This window comes from Saccostrea echinata, unplaced genomic scaffold (genome assembly GCF_033153115.1).
Source record: "Saccostrea echinata isolate AGI-Se365-2 ecotype Australia unplaced genomic scaffold, CSIRO_AGI_Sech_v1 ptg000002l, whole genome shotgun sequence".
NCBI classification, from domain to species: domain Eukaryota; kingdom Metazoa; phylum Mollusca; class Bivalvia; order Ostreida; family Ostreidae; genus Saccostrea; species Saccostrea echinata.
The window spans coordinates 21778945-21801682 of record NW_026889751.1 but is presented as its reverse complement, the minus strand read 5'-3'; the positions used below and the strand labels follow the sequence as shown (position 1 = coordinate 21801682).

Sequence of the window (22738 nt, the reverse complement as noted above, 5' to 3'; positions counted from 1 at the left end):
AGTATAAAGGCGCGTGCATCTGTTTGACACTGTCCACGTGACCGAGAACATAGTTAATTATTCCTCTCAGACACTCCGACCGTATGACGAGGAGAGGATACGGGCTTCCAGTGCGGGCCTCGGTACATTTTACAAATGGGTAAAAGACTCTATTTAGCATTCTGGAAGTGTTATTTAATTTCAGATGAACCCTTTTACCTGTTTTAGACAATGATTTTTTTTTAATTACACACTGATTTCAGGCGACGGATGTTATTGAAGAAAAGAGAAAATCAGAGAATTCTCCGAGAGACCGGGAGGTTCAGGAAAATGTACCCAAAACCAAAATATAGTCATTAGCAAAGCTATTTATACTGCTTTCATCGTATAATGCTAAAAAGTGTATAGAATAACAAGACAAAACACACGCACTTTAAATCTTGGAATGCATTAATCGTCTTTTCTCCCATTTTTATGGATAAAATGAAAAAGCAGGAGCCGAGGGTTTACTGACAGAGACGACAAATAGCGTCGATTTTAGATAAGTGGAAGCTTGACTTCAGTTTTTTACCAGAAAAAATATATAAATAATGAGGCAGATAACACATACACAGGTAGTCTCTCTGTGTGAACACGAATTGAACTGAAGTGGCTTTATTAGAACATATTTACTAACTTTTTTCATCATGTATTGGAAATGGCGATTTTCAATTAATACATAGTTATGTTAAAACGCAAAAATAAACACATGTCTACACATGAATAGACTTCAATTTTCCATGTCAAGCGGAAGTTTTTTTTATTTACAAGCATTTAATAAGGAGAGCAAACTGATTTAAAGGGGGGTAGTGAATTGTACCACACCCAATATTAAACTAGATCACCTTTTCGTCAAGGTGGCATTTTTTTTTCATTCAATCGACAAGCTTCTAAAAAAAATTTAAAAATTGAGATATTTTAATCAACGCTTGAAATAAAGTTTTCCTTATTCCTTCCTTTTTTCTAAAACTATTGACCATAGACTATTCCGTTTTACCTGAGTACTACAGACGTCTCACAACGGTCGTGACTAGTCCACAGGGGATGCTTATTTCTCCTATACACCTGATCCTATATCTTTGCTTCCAGGGATCCGTGTTATTATCATTTAAATTCATGTTGTTCACACTTCATATTGCAGATTTTATGAGATCAATGGCTTTCGTTATCTTTATCCTTTTATGTTAAAAAATTTATATGATATAATCACAATGTGATTTAAAAAATTTGTTACATCTATGCTGTTGGATCTTTCCCATAATTACAAATAAGACTTCAGTTGGAAAGAAAGCAAAGTGAAGATTAAGGTATTTCAGTTAGTGTTTGCTTTCCAAACTTATGAGAAATAAACCTTACCTGAATCATTTATCATAATCAATATAGCTTTGATAAAATAAGGAAGTAGTACTATTACAAAGCCATGAAGATTATCCTTGGAGAACCACACTTAGTCGCTTAATGATATTAGTATTGACTACTATTACAATAATATGTTGACGGTGCGACCGTTAGGGCGAGCGCAGATACCTTTCAGTTTTAATTAAAATCGGGCTCGTCAAACCGCACGTGACATTTGCAACGTCTAGACTATGACGTCATATGACGTCGTATGTGCATTACCCAAACGAAGTTTGAACAGTGCTAATCTTAATCAAAAAATATTTTATCTACTATCTGTCTGCTATACATGTGTATCCATTAAATCAAGGTGATTTTATTTTTTGTTGAATATTTTTGTTGCTTCCGCGAGAATGAAGTTTGCGACGAGATGCATTTCGCTAAGCATTATGGGACCACAGGTAACTGCGGAAAAAAAAATCATTTGGATCAATGTGCAAAGTCCGAATTTTCTCTTCGCCCAGGCGTTGCTTTAAGAGCTCGCAGTGACGAGTGGCGCTTCGCGCCGCTCGCTGCGCTAGCTATTATTCTATAAAAAGACAGTTTAAAAAACAATGCAATAAGATAATTTATTAAATCGTATTCGTTTTGCTTCCGAAGAAGAGCAAGAAGAAAAGAATAGGCTATTATAGACCCTTTATAAAGACATCTAATTACTCACTGACATCAGAGTACGTGAATAAAAAGAAATGATCATTTGAGATATATTTTTTTAATTATTGGCATAATGTATTTTCTATTAATCAATGTCTTTAAGAATGTTATGTTTAAAATCTTTATCTGATATTGTAAAACGTTTATGTGCTAATTTTTTCTTAAATTCATGGCTTTTGAGGATCCATGTTTGCTCTGATCTCAATTTTTAATGGTTGATTGGCATAATCACTGATCGTTATCTTCACATTTCATCAACTCATCATTTACAAATTTTGTAAAATTGAGAATTTCGATTCTTCTAAAATATAACGCTTTGTTAAATAAAGCAAAAAGTGAGCGCGAGAAATGTCTAAGAAGCATTACAGAATGATGAACCCGGCGAGCGTGTCATCTTTCATCATAAATTCAACATGCCTTTGTTTATCTGTTGATATTTTCCACTCATTACACAATCCACAAATGTGTTGTTTAAATTCAATGAATGTGTATTGAGGAGGAAAATTAAGAGATGGGCAGACAGGAATACTATTCCTTAAGCATTCCATATTAGTTCTTATTCTTGTTGATAACCATTCCGTTTTTGAGTTATCCAATGTAACTAACATTACGTCATTGGATAGTTTGAAATCATTAATTTTGCTGCAATACACAACACAGTCAATTTCAAGGTAAGGAAAGTTCATCTAAAAAATCCAGATATTTGATTATTTTGAAACTGTTTGTAAAAAACAAATTTCCGCATATTTTGATGGAATACCCCTTTCTGAATATTTGGACCAATTATATTGCAAGTAAATAATTCTCAAGTTCTCCATGACAAGGAAGTAGACGATGAAAGGGGAATTTCTTTCAGTCCATGATAAATAAAACGTTATTTCCTGTTCAGTTTAGAAAATCCGGTGCTTGGAAAACAATCCTTCATTTACGATTTACATGTACTTACATTAAGGACATACCCATATGGGTTCCGGGAGATCAAATCATTGAAAACCATAAAAAAGAACCACATTTAGTCAGTAAATGCTACTAGTATTCACAACTTTTACTTTCTTATTCACAAATAGTAAAAAAAGGCAAGGCAATAAGGCTATTCATTAAATGCACACTACGTTTTGCTTCCGAAGAATAGCGAATTACACGTATAATGTTAATGTACCCAAAGAAGGAGAAATTTCTCTACAGCTCAACACAAAAAACTAAAGGCTACTGTGGAATCATCATTGTTTGTGGGGGACCAATGTTCATGGATTTCGTGGGACACCCTCACCCATGAATTTTCATCCCCGCGGCAATTTGTAAACAAACTGATTCATTGAATCTACCGTATAAACGAGTAACCCACAAAATCACGACCCCACGAACAAGTAAAATTTTGCTTGCCCACGAACATTGATGCTTATTTCTCCTATACATCTGATCCTATATCTTTGCTTCCAGGGATCCGTGTTATTATCATTAAGATGAGTAAAATTTTGCCTGCCCACGAACATTGACCCCAACGAATGAAAATGAAACCACAGTATTAGAATCTTTAGAAAGATGTATAGTTACTCACAGACATCACAATACATGAGTATAAAAAAATAGTCATTTGAGATAAATTGTTTAAATCATTTGCAATATAAAACATGTTAATATTTTCAATGTTTTTAAGAATGTTACGTGTAAAATTTGTATCTGATATTGTAAAACTTTTACGTGCTAAATTTTTCTTAAATTCATTGCTTTTGAGGATCCATGTTTGCTCTAATCTCAATTTTTAATGGTTAATTGGCATGATTACTGATTGTTATTTTCACATTTTATCAACTCATTTGATAAAATTGCAATTTCTACTAAATTTTCGACTTCCTACTAAAATATAATTCTATGTTAAATAAAGCAAAACGTGAGTGCGAGAAGTGTCTGTTTTGTTTGTTTGTTTATTGTTCCTCTGGAGAATCTTTCACCCATATGGAGACGCCACCACTTGCCGGTGGAGAGCTGCAAATTCATACCTATACTCGGCACTCAGGGCCATTGAGCAGTGAGAGATCTTTTTCGTGCCAACACCTACTGCGACACGTGACCTTGGTTGATACGGTCTCATCCGAAGGACCGCGAGAAAAGTCTGAGAAGCATTACAGAATGATGAGACCCGGCGAGCCTGTAATCTTGTCTTAAATCATAATTTCAATATGGTTCAATGTGTCATAAACAACAATCAATCAATCAATCAATATTCCTTTGTTTACGTGTTGATACATAATCCACTAATCTGTAGTTTAAATTCAATGAATGTGCATTGAAGAGGAAAAATTAAGAGATGGGCAGACAGGATACCTGCAGAATGCACACTTAAATACTATTCCTTAATCATTCATTCAATATTAGTTCTTATTCTTGTTGATAACCATTCCGTTTTTGAATTGTCTGATTAACACACATATATTTAAGGATAGTTTGAAACCGTTACTTTTCCTGCAATACACAACAAAGTCAGGGTAAGTAAAAGGCATTTGATGACATCCTTAATAGATTAGATATATTTTGAAGCTATAACTAAAACAGATATTCTAGATTGAATACCCCTTTCTGGATATATAAACCAATTATATTTCAAGTAAACCCTTGCAAAGAAATACTATAGTAAACTATAGTTTACTATAGTTACCTATAGTAAATCAAAGTTTCAAAGTTATCATTATAATAAATCAAAGTTTTCACAGTTATCACTATAGTGTCATAGTGATCACTATAGTAAATCAGAGTTTTCAAAGTGATCACTATAGGGTCAAAGTTATCACTATAGTGAATCAAAGTTTTCAAAGTTATCACCATAGCAAATCAAAGTTTTCATAGTGATCACTATAGTATTTCAAAGTCTTCATAGTTATCAATATAGTCATCGTGATTACTACAGTTAATCAAAGTTTTCAAAGTTATCACTATTGTAAATCATAGTGTCAAAGTTATCACTATAGTTAACTATAGTTCTCATAATGTCAAAGTTATCACTATAGTTAACTGTAGTTCTCATAGTGTCAAAGTTATCATTATAGTTAACTGTAGTTAACTATAGTTTACTATAGTATTTTTTTTGGTAAGAGAACAATTCTCAAGTTCTCCCATGACAAGGGGGTATGCTATGAAAAGGAGGAATTTCGTTCACACCATGACAAGTAAAACGTTACTTCCCGTTCAGTTTTGAAAATTCGGTCCTTTGAAAACTTTCAAAATTCTTCAAATTAAGATTTACTTACATTAAGTATATAGCTATATGGGTTTCGGGGATCAAAATCATTAAAAACCATTAAAAACCATACTTGGTCGCTAAATGATACTAATATTATTTTATTATTCAAAAATAGTTTTAAAAAAGAAGGCAATAAGATTATTTAAATAAACATTTCGTTTCCAAAGAATAACAAAGTACGCCTACATTATTTATGTTAATGTACCCAAATAAGGAGAGACTGCTCTGCTCTATACAGATCAACACAAAAAAATAAAGGCTATTAGACCCTTCAGGAATGCGCATAAATTTACTCACTGGCATCAGAGTATATGAATAAAAAAATGATTATTTGAGATAAATTGCTTATACTGGTATTAGTGGCAATATCAAAATATTAATATTTTCTATTAATCAATGTCTTTAAGAATGTTATGTTTAAAATTTGTATCTGATATTGTAAAACGTATACAAATCGTTACCTTCATATTTCATCAACTCATTTGGTAAAATTGAGAATTTCAATCCTACTAAAATATAATACTTTGTTAAATAAAGCAAAAAATGAGAGCGAGAAATTCTAAGAACCATTACAAAATGATGATATCGAGCCTGTAATCTTGTCTTAAATTATAAATTCAACATGCTTTTGTTTATCTGTTGATATTTTCCACTCATTACACAATCCACAAATGTGTTGTTAAAATTCAATGCGTGTATTGAAGAGGAAAAATTAAGAGATAGGTAGACAGCATACCCCCGGAATGAACACAAATACTATTTCTTAATCACACATTTCATATTAGTCCTTATTCTTGTTGATAACCATTCCGTTTTTGAGTTGTCCGATTTAACTAACATTACGCCACTGGATAGTTTGAAATCATTAATTTTCCTGCAATACACATCACAGTCAAGGTAAGGAAAGTTCATTTTATGAAATACATATATTAGATGTTTTTTAAAACTATGACTAAAACAGATGTATGCATATATATACCTAGATGGAATCCCCCTTTCTGGATAGTTAGACAAATTACATTTCAAGTAAACAATTCTCAAGTTCTCCATGACAAGGGGGTAGGCGATGAAAAACAGAATTTTCGTTCAGTCCATGTTAAGTAAACGTTACTCCTCGTTCATTTTGGAGAATTTGGTCCTTGGAAAACAATTTTTCAAATAAGATTTACTTTACATGAAGGACATAGCCACATGGGTTGCGGGGGATCAAAATCAACAAAAACCAACGATGGTCATGATGTTAAACGAGATGAGAGTCCTGAGGAGCCCAAAGAAGAGAAGGTCGAAGAGAAACAAAACGAAGAGGAGGAGGATTATTTGAGAGAACCAGAAACAATCTCGGTAATGTCCTTAATCAACTTGTATATGTGTTTGCAAATCTTTTGCAATTCATTACAGTGCTACCTCGGTATATTGCCAACTTTTGTCCAAAACAGATTTTGGCATTTAAGCGAGAGTGGCAATATAACGAGCTTTGTCATCAATTAGAATGCAGTGAGCCCAGCTCAAGATCGATACTTAATTCATTTCAATTACACTCAAATGCCATGCTTATGAACATACATGTACATTTAAGCACAGCTTTCATTTCTTCCGGAAAAAAGTCATTTATTTATTTGTTTACAAGAATTTTGACTGAAATGAAATAAAAATTTCAGAATATTAAAACACTTATCAATTTCCTGCTCTTTCGCTCTTCTGTCATTATCCAAGAATTTAATAACCCGATGATAACGGTGTCAATAGCATTTATAGTCTCACGGTATAAAAAAAAAGAAGGTTTTTGAGGTTTATCGTCAATTTCATCTGAATCAGAAGAAGATTATTTCACCATCTCAAGAATCACTGAATCAGTTAAAAAGTTCAGTAGGTTAAGCGCCATGCATGACTGACGAATGGAAAGTCATGTGTCAGGGTACATGTCTAGATCTTCATGAACCTGTTGTAATATACATGTATTCTCATGTTTACTAGTACCTGAGTACTTTCTCCTCCTATTCTGTTTTGATATTTATCAATCAATCCATTATGTGACCAACAATTTATGACTGATTCAGAGGTAACTAACGGAATCCCATGCTATATTCAACTTGCGGAATTTTAGTAGTCTAAAATAGAAATGGGGTTTCCTTTTGATCGATGGAATGGATTCTTGATCTAAGGGGACAAAAATTTATTTCATCTATTATGGCTTGGTGCATTGTCCGTGATAAGAAACAACCGGCGAATTACAGTTAAATAAAATGTTGTACAATTATTTTTTTTCTCCTTTCTTTTGTAATCTAAATTTGCACGCTTTCTCCTCCCCACTTTTCCATTATTGTGATGAAATAATACTGCTATTTTATAAAACAACACTAAAAACATTTGCTACTTTTGAGTTTTATAAAACAATTATCTTTAATTTAGCTGATTTCCTTGATCACTCAGTCACAATTCACTGCAAATACTGTCAAAGCACGGGCGTGACGTCCAAATTACCCACACGCGCTAGATAATTAGCATTGTTACCGAGGGTTTTCCTTATGTAATTTGACCTTTTGTTTTCCAAAACCAGTGGCGGACGGCAATAAGCGGGGATGGCAATATAACGGGTGTATTAACACAGGGGGAAATCTGTTCTTCGAAATTCCTGGCAATAAGCGGGGGTAGCAATATAACGGATGGCAACATACCGAGGTAGCACTGTACTTATCATTATCAGGAAAAGTATAGTTTTTATTCTCTTCGGCCAAATTGTCAATGATTCTGTCATATTTAATGTATGTTTCAAAAATTCATGTATTGTGTATGCATGAAAGCAGTCTGAGCTAAAAAAAAAAAAAAAAAAAAAAAAAAAAAAAAAAAAAGGTGCATATGTAATCCTTTTAAAGGAAATGATCAAGAAGGATGTACGTTCACCATAGCTGAAAATGTAAAGCAAGAAATGGTACAAAATGTGCAGAATAATCAAAGTTTCACGAACTTGTCCCTAAAACCTCACGTGACCTGGCTACTGTTTCTAAAACACCAATGAACAAATCAACACATAAGAAAGCTTAAAAAATTCTGTATACTCACAGAAACGTATCAATAAATGTACACCATGTTTTCTAATCTTAGTGTCGCTCCATCTCTCTATCTCTACGTTTTATAGGATGATTTAGAGGACATTATAGCTGGATACCCTCCACCAAAGCCGAGTCTCAAGAAGAAGAAACATATTTTTACAGAACAAGATAAAAATTCTGCGGATGCTAGGGCCGAACAAGTAATATTGTACTTCACATTAATAATGCAACAATCATGACAATGAAACAAAATTTTCAAGTTTAAGATTGATGTCACGATATAATGTTAACTTAATAAAATCGGTAGTAGGGTGTGTTGGTTCAGACTTAAATAACGTAACATCAGATTTATTTAACACAATTATTTCTGCAGCCTTTATTTAATATTCGTTTTTCAAAGGCGATCGAAAGGAACCGGTGGCAATGCGAATTGTTGAGATAGAAATGCCGCATCAAGAAAACCCTTTTCTTGAACATTAAAACCCCAACATGAAGTTTAAAATGTAAAATGGACATTATCACACCTGGAAAATACATTGTAGAAATAATATTAAAGAAAAGTATTTATTACTTTCCTTTATTAATGTTACACATCAAAGACACATACAGTTGTATCATATAGATAAAAAGAATTAAACTTATTTGTTTTCTGTTGGATAACATTTTTACAGTAGTAACATGAATCTTGCTCTGTTTGTATCAGTGAATAGCAGGGTATTATTTGTTAAGGACATTGGCAAGGTTCCTGGTTATCATATAGAATTTTTCAAGAACTCTTGAGTAGGTTTAATTGTACTAAACAGGTTATATTCTGGATTGCGGCTTCCTTCATACAACCTAGGAACTGATCTCAGTCTGTCTACCTTTCCGCATACGTCACATCTTTGCCCTTCACAGCATACTGAGCATAACTATGGTAAATGACGACCTTTTGGCTCTTTTTCCCCTGAATACAATGTGCAACAAAGCCATAACTACTTTTCTTTCTGTATAGATGATTCTACCCGTTGAAGGAAGTACACGTGCTTTTGTTTACCTCTGTAACATACGCTTTATTGGTTTTCACCGCTTAGAGAATTCTACATGGGAGATCACTCTTAATCACTATTTAATAAGTGAAAAAACCCATGTATTAAACCCTTCTTCTCCGGAAAACCCTGACTTGCCAATGTCCTTAATTTAACTTAATTTTTCACTCATATTGAGACGCCACCACTTACCGTTGGAGAGCTGCAAATTTAGACCTGTACTCGGCACTTACGGCATTTGAGAGTGAGAGAGTTTTTTCGTGAGAGCACCTACTGCAACCCTGCAGTGTAAGGATCAACTCCTTACTCCCCTGCTCTAGAGCATATGCTCTCACCACTGCACCACGAGGGCGACTAGTAGGGCATTATTATATATACTTGAATTCTTCTTCAAATTTGCAGTGAATTACATATCACAGCCCTTATTTTTAAGATTAAAGTTGAAGATTATCAGACCATGGATGATTTAGCACATGCTCTGACTGATGGACTAACAAATGACGTGCAAAAGGTACGTGCAATCTTCACATGGATTGGTTTACAGGGATCAAGCGAAATTAAATCTAAAAAAGACAACGGAATACAAGATGTCACTTCGCCCCTCATCATTGTACGACAAGTTGCACAAAGAAAGCTTTCGTACAATTTCTTATTCATAAGCCTCTGCAGGTGAGTTTAAAAAGATAACGTAATTGATAATAGAAAACTAAGGATGTACTATATATATATATATATATATATATATATATATATATATATATATATATATATATATATATATATATATATATATATATATATATATATATATATATATAGGTAAGTGTGAAGATTTCATTTTATAACGTTTAATCTTCAAGGGCAGCTAAAATTCCATGTGTACGTATACGTGGACTGGGGAAGAGTGTGTCCTACGAGGTAGGTGACAAAGATGTTGACAATCTGAACAACTCATGGACAGCAGTATTTGTCGCTGGAGAGTGGCACTTTGTCTTTCCGCTTTGGGCTTTTTCAGCAGTTGTTGGACACTCGGAGGGAAATTGGACTCTAGTGGAAACCCAAGGTATGAAATTTAATTGAAGATGAAATGACAATTTTAATCACGTGTGCATTTTACTGCATTGACTGTTGATCAAATATAAAATCAATTTTTGCACGACACTTTTAACTACATACGGATCGTTTCAGAAATAGTTAGTGAAATGCGCATTTTTAAAACAGCCCAAGCACTAATTGAATGATTTAGGTAAAGGTGCCAGGAAGAAAGAAGAAAAATCATCAGGTCTAACAATCAGCCATATTAATGACTATTACTTCCTCACGGGGGCAGAAGATTTTATTTACGTTTGTTATCCTCATGACAAAAAATGGCAGCTTCTTGCACAACCATTCACCAAACAGGACTTCATAGATATCGCATATTGTAGACCAGACTATTTTAAGAATCACTACAAAATTACGACGCCGACAAAATGTATCTATTCATCTGTTCGCGGAGTATGCGAAATTGGGATAAAGAAGTTAGACAAGGGAGAAAGTTCTTACGCATACAAGCTGTATTTCAACCATGCAATATCAAACACAACTCTTCCTTCTGAAATACAGCTAGAGAGATACGTAGCTATATTCAATGAAGAGCACTCTATGCGATTTCGTGTTCGGTTTCCCAGTGCGGGCATATATAAAATGGAGATCTATGGAGGCCGCCCGCTTCTTTGTGTATTCAAACTTGAATGTAACGAGGATGTAAACTATGTAAAACCATTTCCATGTAATCCAAAGTCTGGGTTTGGTCCAAACTCCCTAACTGAGGAGGCCGGGCTCAAAGCACAATCTCACAAAACTGGCTTCATCAATATCAAACAGACGAAGAATTTCAATATGATATTTAACATTACTAAGAATGTATTAGTCCAAACAGTCTTAATACACGATAATATGGAACAGGAAACGCTGACTAAACACGTCAACCATAAGAGGAAAGGTCAGAAGCTGGATATCAATGTTAATCTACCCCAAAAAGGAGAATATGCTCTTCAGATTAACACAAAAGACAAAGATTCCGGTGGTTCATTTGTAAATGCCTGCAACTACCTTCTGACCTCAGAAAACATAAACAAAAAGCGGAAGCCTTACGAGGTAATTGGCTTTGCACATCAATTTATCAATTTCTCAATAGATATTGAAGAAAATGTTTTATAATTTACTGTCCGTATTTTTACAGAATGCTGTAGAAAAAAGAGCCAGGAAAGCATTACAACAGAATGCTCATTCCAATGATATAGAGACTCTGCAAAAGGCTCTTGATGATTTTGATAAGGTTGATCTGGAAGATAAAGGTGATCGCCATAAAGTAGAAGAAAGACTGACGTACCTAAACCTGCGTAAAGGTAGCAGTCACACTGCATTTTATTGATTATTGATAGATTGTAAGTTATTTTACATCCCATTTTAGAATATATCACTTAAATAGTCACCATATACCGATTTCAAATTTAGACCCATACTAGGTACTTAGGGCTGTTTAGCTGTAAAGGTTCTTTATCGTGCCAACGCCTACCGTGACACGGAACCTCCGTTTTTAAGGCTTCATCCACAAGATGAATTTCATTTCAAGCCAGGCGCTTGGCACTGCCAGTCACTGCCTATGTTTACGTCTTAGGTTGGACACGGCGCCGGAAAAGGAATCAGTACCTCCCTATCACGAAGCAAGCACCATACCACAAAACTACTGCAGGCAATTTCTCTGATGCGGGCAAGATAAAGATAACGATTCAACCAATTAATTTTAAAAAAAATACAAAGAGAAACGCAAAGGTTGCATGCTATCAAATGTGATATTTTTTTCTTTTAAAAAAGCAAATTTAAGATTTTATGTTTTTTTTTATATTCAAAGTACGGAAATCAATATCACGAGGTTAAAACAAGGATACGCTTTCCAGTAATTTGAATTTTACAAAAATACCTGTGTATTTATCATCTGTTGGGTACTTTTTTTTTACATTGTCTTGTAGTATAAGGGATGATATCTGTTAGGTTTTTTCACACCTAACTCTGTTTCGATTCACCTGATATGAAATTTTATTACTATGTATCATCTTGAACCCAGTCAACACCATCCTCTGTACATTCTAATTTAAAGTACTGGACAGATTGTTGGAAAGCTGTTGTTAGTAATAAAAAAATAAATCAATCTAAATTTACAAAAAAGAAAAATAAATGAAAATCTGGATGGAAAACAGGTATACATTTATGTATATTTTTGCCTCATCAGAATTAAAAGATGCCATTGCAAGAAGACATGGTGAGAAACTAAAAGAAGCAATAGAAAATGCGAAATCATCCGAATACGAAGCCAATCTTAAGAGTCTGATTGAGGAAGCGGAGGATTTGTTAGGGCAGTTGCAACGGCTGAAAGGATTTGCTCACGACATTCTAAAAATGCAGCAGACAACCATTTCAGAGATCCACAACTACAAACGCCCAAAACCAATGGCTTATGACGTCATGAAGGCTACATACGTCCTTCTAGGGGAAGAGGAAAGGCGTGTTCAGGTGGATGACAAAAATGAATTTCTTGAAATAAAAAATTATTCGTGCAAAATTATCAGTATTTTATGAAATATTTCTTGTTAGGAATGGGAGCAGATACAAACATTGATGCGTAGGACAGGAAAAGAAGGGCTGCTAAGGCGCATACGTCAGTTCGACATTGTCCACGTGACTGAAAATATGATAAATCACTCCTCTCAAATACTACGACCATACGACGAAGAGAGAATACGAGTTTCCAGTGCGGGTCTCGCTACATTTTACAAATGGGTAACTAGGATTTGCTTATCATTTTTGTAAAGATAAATAGATTTTTTTTAGATGGTCGTAAATTAAATGATCATTGACGTGTAGAAAACATTGTTAACGTTTGTAAAAGAATCATTTAATTGGTATTTTTATTATTTCAAAGATTGCTTCCAATATCTTCTTTCTACACTAATTTGAATTCAGTTTAAATCAGAAAAGTCACTTTCAAAATGGTAGCTTAGGGAAATAACTCACTGAGAAAATATATCATACGAAAATAATAGTGGAAACTTTGACAATGTAGAAACGTTGTCGAAATTGATGAATATCTAACACTAGTAATCGTCAAAGTTTCCACTTGCCAATTTTCACAATATTATTAAAGATCACTGTTAAATACTAGTAGATCGCTAAACTTCCCATCGTTCTAAAACGTCGAAAATATCAAACCTATAGCCCTTCAATATGACCATTCGTACAGTAAATTGCTTTTTAAAAAGAACCTAAGAATTTGTTTTTACTCACACTATATTTACATTAATTTCAATTTCAGGCGATGAATATAATTGAAGAAATGACAAAATAAAAGGATTATCCGAGAGACCAACAAGATTAGGAAAATATATTCCAAGAACAAAAAAAGTCATCACTAGAAACGCCAAGTTTGAAATGTGAAGGATATCAGCACAAAACATAATTATGCACATCGAGCTATGAATCCATTAAAATAAATTTATTTACTCTTTAATACAGACCAGTAAACATGTAGGGTCCAATTAACGTTTGTTTCTTTTATTGGTATTTAAATTTTATTTAAATCCAAACTTTATATTCTAAAAATTGAAAGATATTTCTCAATTCAGAGAAAATCCCTGACATCCATATTACTTCAACAATTATTACCACCTCAAAGATGGAACAAGGGACTTATCATGAACACATTAATGTGTGTTCTGAATATGAAATATGAGATTAGGAAAAAATAAATTTACTCGATTATAAATCGCAGAATATTAATACATTTAGGTACTTCCTTATTTTTCGTGTTAGAGCAGAACCCAACTCTTTGTCGCCATTTATGAAATAAAAATATAAAGTTTCTCGTTCATCAGTCCACTACGTGGACTTTTGTATTTCATGGTTTTATTTTGTAATCATTAACAGAATATACGTATTTGTGAAAATATGAATTAATAGTTCTTTCTGATCAATTATTTTAGAAAATCGATAAATTATGTAACATCAGAACTAATTTTTTTCATATTTCTGAACATATTTGGTTGATTGAGTCATTATTTGGGGAAAAAATATAAAATAAGATACACATGTATATGCAGAAAATTAGATTATTATGGTAACAAGAGTTCTACTAGATCTCTCAAATTCAAATTTTAGTCGAGTCATTTTAAATGCAGTCAAACCTCGTTATCTCAAACTCGATGGAACCGAGAAAAACTTTGAGATGTCCGAAGATTTGAGATATCGAGGGTAAAATACATAAAGAATAATTGGTTGGGGCCTCCAAATCACTTTGACATACCATGGTATTTGAGATGTCAGTGTTCGAGTATCGAAGTTCAAAGATAACGAGGTTTGACTGTATATATTGCAGCATTGACCAAACATAAACCTCACGGGCTCGATGTCCAAAGATGTCAGCAACCCAAAATTAGACCTTTTGGAAAAATGGACGTGAGGCGTTCAAAAATATTTTTTTCAATTTATCATATGCAATGGCGAACTTTTTAAGCTGAAAATTTTTAAACTGTGAAAAATAAAGCAAAAAAGATTATGCATTCAAGAAAATTTTTAAAACAACATACTCTTTTTATATAGGAAATCTTCACTCTAAAAGGCATCTAACTTTGTCATTTCAATCTCGTAATAATGCTGGATATCGATGCTCTAGAAATACTGATTATTTGATTGTTTTAATACATGAATATTAGGGATTGCAATCGAATACAGAATCGCTAATAGGTTAACTGCAAGACGTTCCGACCGATTAGTCGGTTAATCGTATCAAAATACACATTTTTGGGCATTTTCTCCCAAGTAGCTAAGAAGATTTAAAAACGTTAGAAGTTAGAAACATTCTGTTTATCTTACCAGTAAAGTACATTTACATATATTTTATTTCAATTTCAAAAGACGAGAAAAAATTAAGAAAAACATGCATGGCTGTAAAATTAGACATTGATAATTTTCCAGAGAAGATGTCACACAAGTTCATTTTGCATTGACACCATAATCAAAACTATGTCTGAACTTCCCTTTACTTTACAGTTTTTGTCTAATAATAAAATTTAAAAGATAACGACATAAGACAGACATACTAATACACAACGTTAATCTATTTAATATCATTAAAGAATTACAGGACATCGGGATACCGACATGGTGTTTCAAAAACAGTAATGAACACTTCACAAACTAACCATTTACCCCGCGATCTTAATCCGAAGAGCCATTAGCTTAAGTAGATAAATTATCAAGGTTTATGCTGAGGTTTCTTTTATAAAAATGAATTCAGATTAAATTTACATATAATTTTTTTTTCAGACTAACCGATTACAAATTTTCTAACCGATTACCATTGTTCCGACCTAATAATCGGTTAACCGGTTATTACAAATTGCCATCCCTAGTAAATATATACAGTCATGTATTTCCAATAACTCTTACCTCTAAGGCATGAAAGAAAGAATGTGAAAAAAGGATACAAGAGGAAGTGAAAATGCATGCCACTACGAATAAACAAGAAACTACAATAGTAATCTTTATTTTTATTTAGATTCATCTTTGTGTCCGCTAGGCGGCTTTTTGTGTTACCACTTTGGTCGTTTTCAGCAATCGTCAGTCACAGTTCAGGACAGTTTAGGGCACGCATCAAGCGTAAATCTAATGCAATTTTAATAATGGAAATATCCAACTTCTCTTCTTTTTTATGTAGATACTTGTAAAAACAACCAAGAAAACATCGGGAACCACTGTTAGCGATTTCAACGACTTTAAGTTCCTCACTGGGTCAAAGATCATTTTTCCCTAAGAAATTCCGTGGTTTTTGTTTGTTTATTTGTTTTTGTGATTGTTTTGTTTGTTTTGTTTTGTTTTTTACTTGAGTGCAGCAAAAATGTCAGTTACGTGAAGCCATATCCAAGTTATTTTGAAACAGGATTTGGTTCTTTTCCATTAATTTATGAACCGTAAGACTACATTTGGATATCATATTTTACATGTATGTATTCAGAAAGAAAACCTTCAAAAGATCTTCTCCAGCAAAACCAAGATAAGACTAAACTATACCAGAATTATACAATGTTGGCCCCATAATTTTATCTTTAATCATATTTTAGATATGTTTTTTGGTTATGTGTTGATATTTAGGACTTATACAAAGACAAATATATATTTTAAATTCAATAAGTGTGTACTGAAGGGGAAAAAAGGAAGAGATTTGCAGACTGAATACTTTGGCAAAACACTTAAATACTAGTCGTTGGTCATGAATAGTTATTGAATATTGGTCTTTGGTCTTGTTGATTACTATCCGAGTTGTGTATTTCAAACAAACTTTAAGACATTGGATAGTTATAGCTCAATTTCTCTTGTAAGACACATTACAGCCTTGGTAAAGAAAAGTTATATAATGGAATTAAGATATCTGGAATTGGAAGGGTTTTTATTTTAAATATAACTAACGCTATTTTGATATTGGGTTCTATTAAAACATATTTTCCATGTGTCTTAATAGAATTCCAATATTAAGATATTCTTTTAATTGTAAACAATTATTTTCTATGACATCGGAGTAGACAGCAAGGACAAGTAAACAGATTTTTCTTTTCATTTTCAAAAATTCAATCCGGGGTATAATTATTTTCTCATTAAGGATTTAGACAAATGGGTAGCGGGGGATCAAAATCAAGAAAGGCCGACGGTGAGCGTGATGAGCAACTAGGGATCAAAGAAGAAGAGATCACTAAGGAGCCAAAAGATGAGGAAGACAACGAGAAAACAAATGAAAAAGAGGATTATTTAAGAGAACCAGAAAATGACACGGTATAATTTTTTTTCTAAATAGTAATTTATACATGTGTGGGTAAACATATAATAATTTTACTTTTCTGTCAAAATAAGTATTTGACTGAGTTAGGCCAATATTTGGGTAATATTTTTGGTTTGTGTATAATTATAAGTTAAGCTCTCTGTCCAAAAAAAATGGATTTGGCCAATTATCAGTTTCGGTAATATTTTGGGATTGCGTTCATTTTTTCAGGTACGTTTACTAGTCCTACACCTTTTAACACAAGATATTGCATAGAATAAACAGAATCATTGAAAGCCTCATGACTAATTTTTTTTTTGTCTAAAACTTCTGTGTACTAGTTAATGAATTCTAAAACCAAACACTATCCAAAACATTTTTCTTTTGTATTAAAAATGAGGAAATATTTTGCGCCTATAGAGAAAAACATAATTGGTATATACTAATCTTGCCTTGCTCTTTTTTTCTGTACGTCTAATAGGTAGATTTAGAAGACATGCTAGAGGGATACCCTCCACCAAAGCCAAACTTCAAAAGAAAGGAGCATATTTTTACAGAACACGATAAAACTGCAGCAGATGCTAAGGCCAAACAAGTAACATTTCAATAATCTGCACAAATGTTTGAGTATAAATGCAAATGTTGCAATGTCATGTTTAATTAGTAATATAATATCAGAAGTAGGAAGTTTAATTCAGACTTAGGCTTATAGGCTACAATTGTTTTGAAATCTTTTCAATGAAAAGAACAAATAACTCCGATCTATGTTTAAATAAATAAGGTTTAAAAGTTTAGCGGAAAAAAATCCATTTTTCATTGAATTTTTTTAATATTGTCTTATTATAAGGGTGATGACCAAAAAAGAAAAAAAATGAACGTCTGTAAATTTCCAAACTAAGCCCAAAAGCATATACTAAATCCGTGCATCCGATTTTTGTTCGTAGCATGTGTTATGTTATTAAGTATCACTTAACAGATTCATTAAGCATAATGATGATTCTTGCAGAAAATTACTATAGTATTTAATTTTCAAACAAATGAGCAATTTGCAGTTTTTGAGGAAGACTAGTCTCAGGCAAATTGTATTCCCACCCTTTTTGTGATTTTGAAAATAACGTTTAGTTTATTAAGTGAAAATACTATTAACTCATTTGAAAACAAATATACTTTGAAAAATGAAATTTCAAAATAATATATCAAGGAGGATGTTTTTTTTCCTGGGCACTTTAAAAAGAACTGATAACCAAACACAAATAGACTAGCTGCATTCAAATAAAAGTCTTAAACTTCCTGGCCCCCTATGGTTTATATAATTACAGAAGAAGTCCTGTATCGATTGGTATCAGGGACGAATGGGGCATTGTTATTTGTATATTGAAATAGATCACGTCTATTATGTTTAGATTAAAGTTGAAGATTATCAGTCCCTGGATGACTTAGCGCATGCTCTGAGGGAAGGATTAAAAAATGACGTGCAAAAAGTGCGCGCGATCTTCACTTGGATTGGTTTACAGGGGTCAATGGAAAACACATCTGAACAGGACGACAATGAAAACCAAGTTGTTACTTCGCCAAAAGCCATTGTACTACAAGTTACACAAAGAGAACTCTCGTACAATTACTTATTAATAAGCCTTTGTAGGTAAGCCTTGAGAAATCATAGGAATAATGTTTCCTACATCTGATTCTGTAAATGCCTAAAACGTACCTGTAAACAATATACGCAAGATGTAGAACATTTGATTACATAACTTTCTTATCTCCAAGGGCTGTCAATATCCCATGTGTACTTATACGGGGATTGGGGAAGAGTGTGTCCTACGAGGTAGGTGACAAAGATGTTGACAATTTGAAAAACTCATGGACGGCAGTGTATGTAGCTGGAGGGTGGCACTTTGTGTTTCCGCTTTGGGCTTTCTCAGCAGTGGTTGGTCACTCCAAGGGTACATGGACTCTAATAGAAATCGAAGGTATAAAACTTGAGGGTATATTATTGAAACACGATGATATATGTGTATTAAGCTGAATATTTTTGATTATCTTCAAAAAAAATATTTGATCTGTCAATTTTAGTATATAGATATTGTTTCAAGAATAATTTATAAATTGTGCATCTTTAGAACAAACAATCTAATGATTGAATAATTAAATAGGCAAAGGTGTCAGAGAGAAAAAAAGAAAGATCATCAGGTCAAACAATCCTCCACATAAACGATTATTACTTCCTTACGGAGGCAGAAGAGTTTATCTACAATTGTTATCCAAAGGACTCAAAATGGCAGCTTCTTACGCGGCCATTTACCAAACAAGACTTTATAGAAATCGCATATTGTTCACAAGACTATTTCGAGAATCAATACAAAATTACAACACCGAATAAATGTCTCTATACATCTGTTCGTGGAGTATGCGAAATTGGGATAAAGAAGTTAGACAATGAGGAGAGTTTTTACGCATACAAGTTGTATTTGAATGATGGGGGATCAAATACAGCTCTGTCTACTGAAATACAGCTAAAGAGATATGTAGCCATATTTAATGAAGGGTCTTCAATTAGATTTCGTGTGCGGTTTCCCAGTGAAGGCGTATATAAATTGGAGATCTTTGGTGATGGTTCTCGTCTTTGTGAATTCAGACTTGAGTGTAACGAGGATGTAAACTATGTAAAGCCATTTCCTTATAATCCAGAGTCTGGATTTGGTCCTAATTCTCTTACGGAAGAGGCAGGCCTCCGAGCGCTGTCTCACAAGACCGGTTTTATCGATATCAAACAGACAATCAATTTCAACGTAATATTCAATATAACAAAAAAAGTGTTAGTTCAAACAATCTTGATACACGATAATATGGAACAAGAGACTAAACACGTGACACATAAGATAAAAGGTCAGAAGCTGGATATTAATGTTAATTTGCCTCAGAAAAGAGAATATGCGCTTCAGATTAACGCAAAAGACAAAGATTCCGATGGTTCATTTAAGAATGCCTGCAACTACCTTTTGACCTCGGAAAATATTAACAAAAAGCGGAAGCCCTATGAGGTAGGTGGAACTGCGATCATTTTTGATAGATTTTTGATGACTGAGTTTTAATTTTTCTGGACCTTGTTTCTTTCTTCGCCAGAATCCAATAGAAAAAAGAATCAGGAAGGCATTACAAGACGTCACCTGTTCCAATAATCTAGAGGCTCCCCAAAAGGCTCTTGATGACTTTGATAAGGTTGATCTAGAAGATAAAGGGGATCGTCAAAAAGCAGAAGAAAGATTAGTGTACCTGACTCTGCGAAAAGGTATCATATACATTTTTCCATAATGTACCTGTAGTGAATACTGTAAACGTGGTTATTTTGACGAGTTGAAAAATTGACGATTTTTTGTTTACGGAAATTGACGAGTGTTAATTTTGACGAAATATTGAATCAAGAGTTATGTATATCTTTGATTTCACAAGATTAAAACAAAAATAAATACAAAGAACTTCTTAAAAAAAAAAAAAGAAGTTTCAAAACTAGTAAGTTCGCCAGAAGCTAGAGGACCAAAAACTTGATGGAAACATTGGCTTAGTTGGCTTGAGAACGTCTACGATTATGCCGCTCTGTGCGAGTTCACGATGTTATAAGTAAGGACCGCGACTTCCTCGGGAACTCATTTACAAGCGTTCTCATCAATAAAAATTAATTTCGCTTGTAAAAACCATATACAGTGTATAAGATTTGATTGAATTAATTGCTCTTTTGTATTTTGTTTTCATTATACGAGGCCGATTGCCTGAGGTGACAAAGTAGGTTAAACGCGGCGTGGTGATAATTACGCAAAGTTAGAATGTTGTGACCATGGGTAATAATAGTATATGACATAGTCAATGGTTTTTAAAACTGTGATTATATGTTTTCATAACTATTTACAAAAAGATTAAACAGTAACTTTGATCTAGTTTTAATGGGGGACGTCGAGAAAATTAAGAGGTAAAGTTGTACAACGGTCGATGTTTGTTGTGACGCTATATATATGATATGAAGTTTGACGAGTGGAAATTTTGACGAGAAAAGAAAAATCGTCAATATAGTCAAAATTGGCACGTCGTCAAAAATTTCCACGTTTACAGTATTCTATTCATTGCAGGATGGTTTCAGAGAGATTGAAGGAATGATAATAATATTTTCGTAATAAATAAAAATACAACGACCAATTTTTATTTAAAAAAAATATTCTAAAAGTAAAAGCATATATCCATATTGATATTTTTGTATCATCAGAACTGAAAGATGCAATTGCAAGAAGGCATGGTGAGAAACTAGAAGAAGCAATAGAAAATGCGAAATCGTCCGAGTACGAGTCTTGAAAATCTTATTGAGGAAGCAGAAGATTTGTTATCACAGTTGCAAAACATTAAGGTATTTGCTCACGATATGCTGCAAATGAAGCAGACGACAGTCTCCGAAATCCAGACTTATAAACACCCAAAACCTTTAGCTTATGACGTCATGAAAGCCACATACATCCTTCTAGGGGAAGATGAAAGGCGACTTGAGGTAGGAGCAATAAGCTTAATAATTTACAGTTGAATTTCTTCACCTTACATATTACTGGAATAGATTTTTTAAAATGTTTATGAGTAAAATTGTGTGATAGGAATGGGAACAAATACAAGCATTGATGCGAAGAACGGGAAAAGAAGGACTGTTAAGACGCGTGCGTCAGTTCAACATAACCCACGTGACCAAAACCATGATCCAACAATCTTCTCAAATACTTCGACTTTACGACGAAGAGACAATTCGAGATTCCAGTGCGGGTCTCGGTACATTTTACAAATGGGTAACTAAGTCGCTTTTTGCAATAATTATCTGCCTAAAAAGGTGTATCATGCTTGTTTTAGCTATAGATTTATTAATAATTATTCATATTTCATGGTTTTTTCATCACAATTTCAGGCGTCGAATGTTATTGAGGAAATGACGACATCAGAGGATTCTCCGGGAGACTGAAAGACTTGGGAAATAAAATACAATATACGCTCAAAAGATAAACTTTTGCAAAACCATTTAACTACACTGATTAAATCTATTAGGGGTTTATAAAAATTATATCAAAACAAATAGACATAATAACGAATATCTAGGAATATATTAAACGGATATTTACTTCCATGATAAAGAATGAATAAAGATACAGGGGCAAACGATTTACTTTTCAAGACAACACATAGCTTATATTTCGAGATAGTTGGAGTCTTTGTTCACGTTTGTTGTGAGACTTTATCTATAAGATATTTCAAAGAAAAGTATTAAATGTAAGAAGCGAGCGACAAAGACACATTTTTCCAATTTGTTATCGGCAATGGTAGAGGTTATGTTTATGTTAGAAATTACACACAGGGAAGGATTAAATAGAATTCCTTGATGATAACGTTTATAAATTTATCAACAAAAGGTTTTAAAACTTATCTTGTACATGCATTAAACCATATTTGTTATTTATTTTTCTTTTTTATCATATAATAT

General features: G+C 33.2%; 1 protein-coding gene and 1 pseudogene across 1 annotated transcript; both read left to right on the top strand.

Annotated features, from left to right (window-relative positions):
• Positions 1-6499: 6499 nt before the first annotated feature.
• On the top strand, positions 6500-13773 carry LOC133178141 (lim and transglutaminase domain protein ltd-1-like). Its single transcript, XM_061312894.1, has 10 exons — positions 6500-6539; positions 6597-6649; positions 8445-8558; positions 9820-10055; positions 10247-10449; positions 10633-11525; positions 11611-11776; positions 12661-12941; positions 13023-13208; positions 13741-13773. Exons 1-10 carry the CDS (start codon positions 6500-6502, stop codon positions 13771-13773), a joined length of 2205 nt encoding a protein of 734 aa, XP_061168878.1.
• A 3317-nt stretch (positions 13774-17090) lies between these two features.
• Positions 17091-22315, top strand: LOC133178140 (lim and transglutaminase domain protein ltd-1-like; annotated as a pseudogene).
• The last annotated feature ends 423 nt before the right edge of the window (positions 22316-22738 follow it).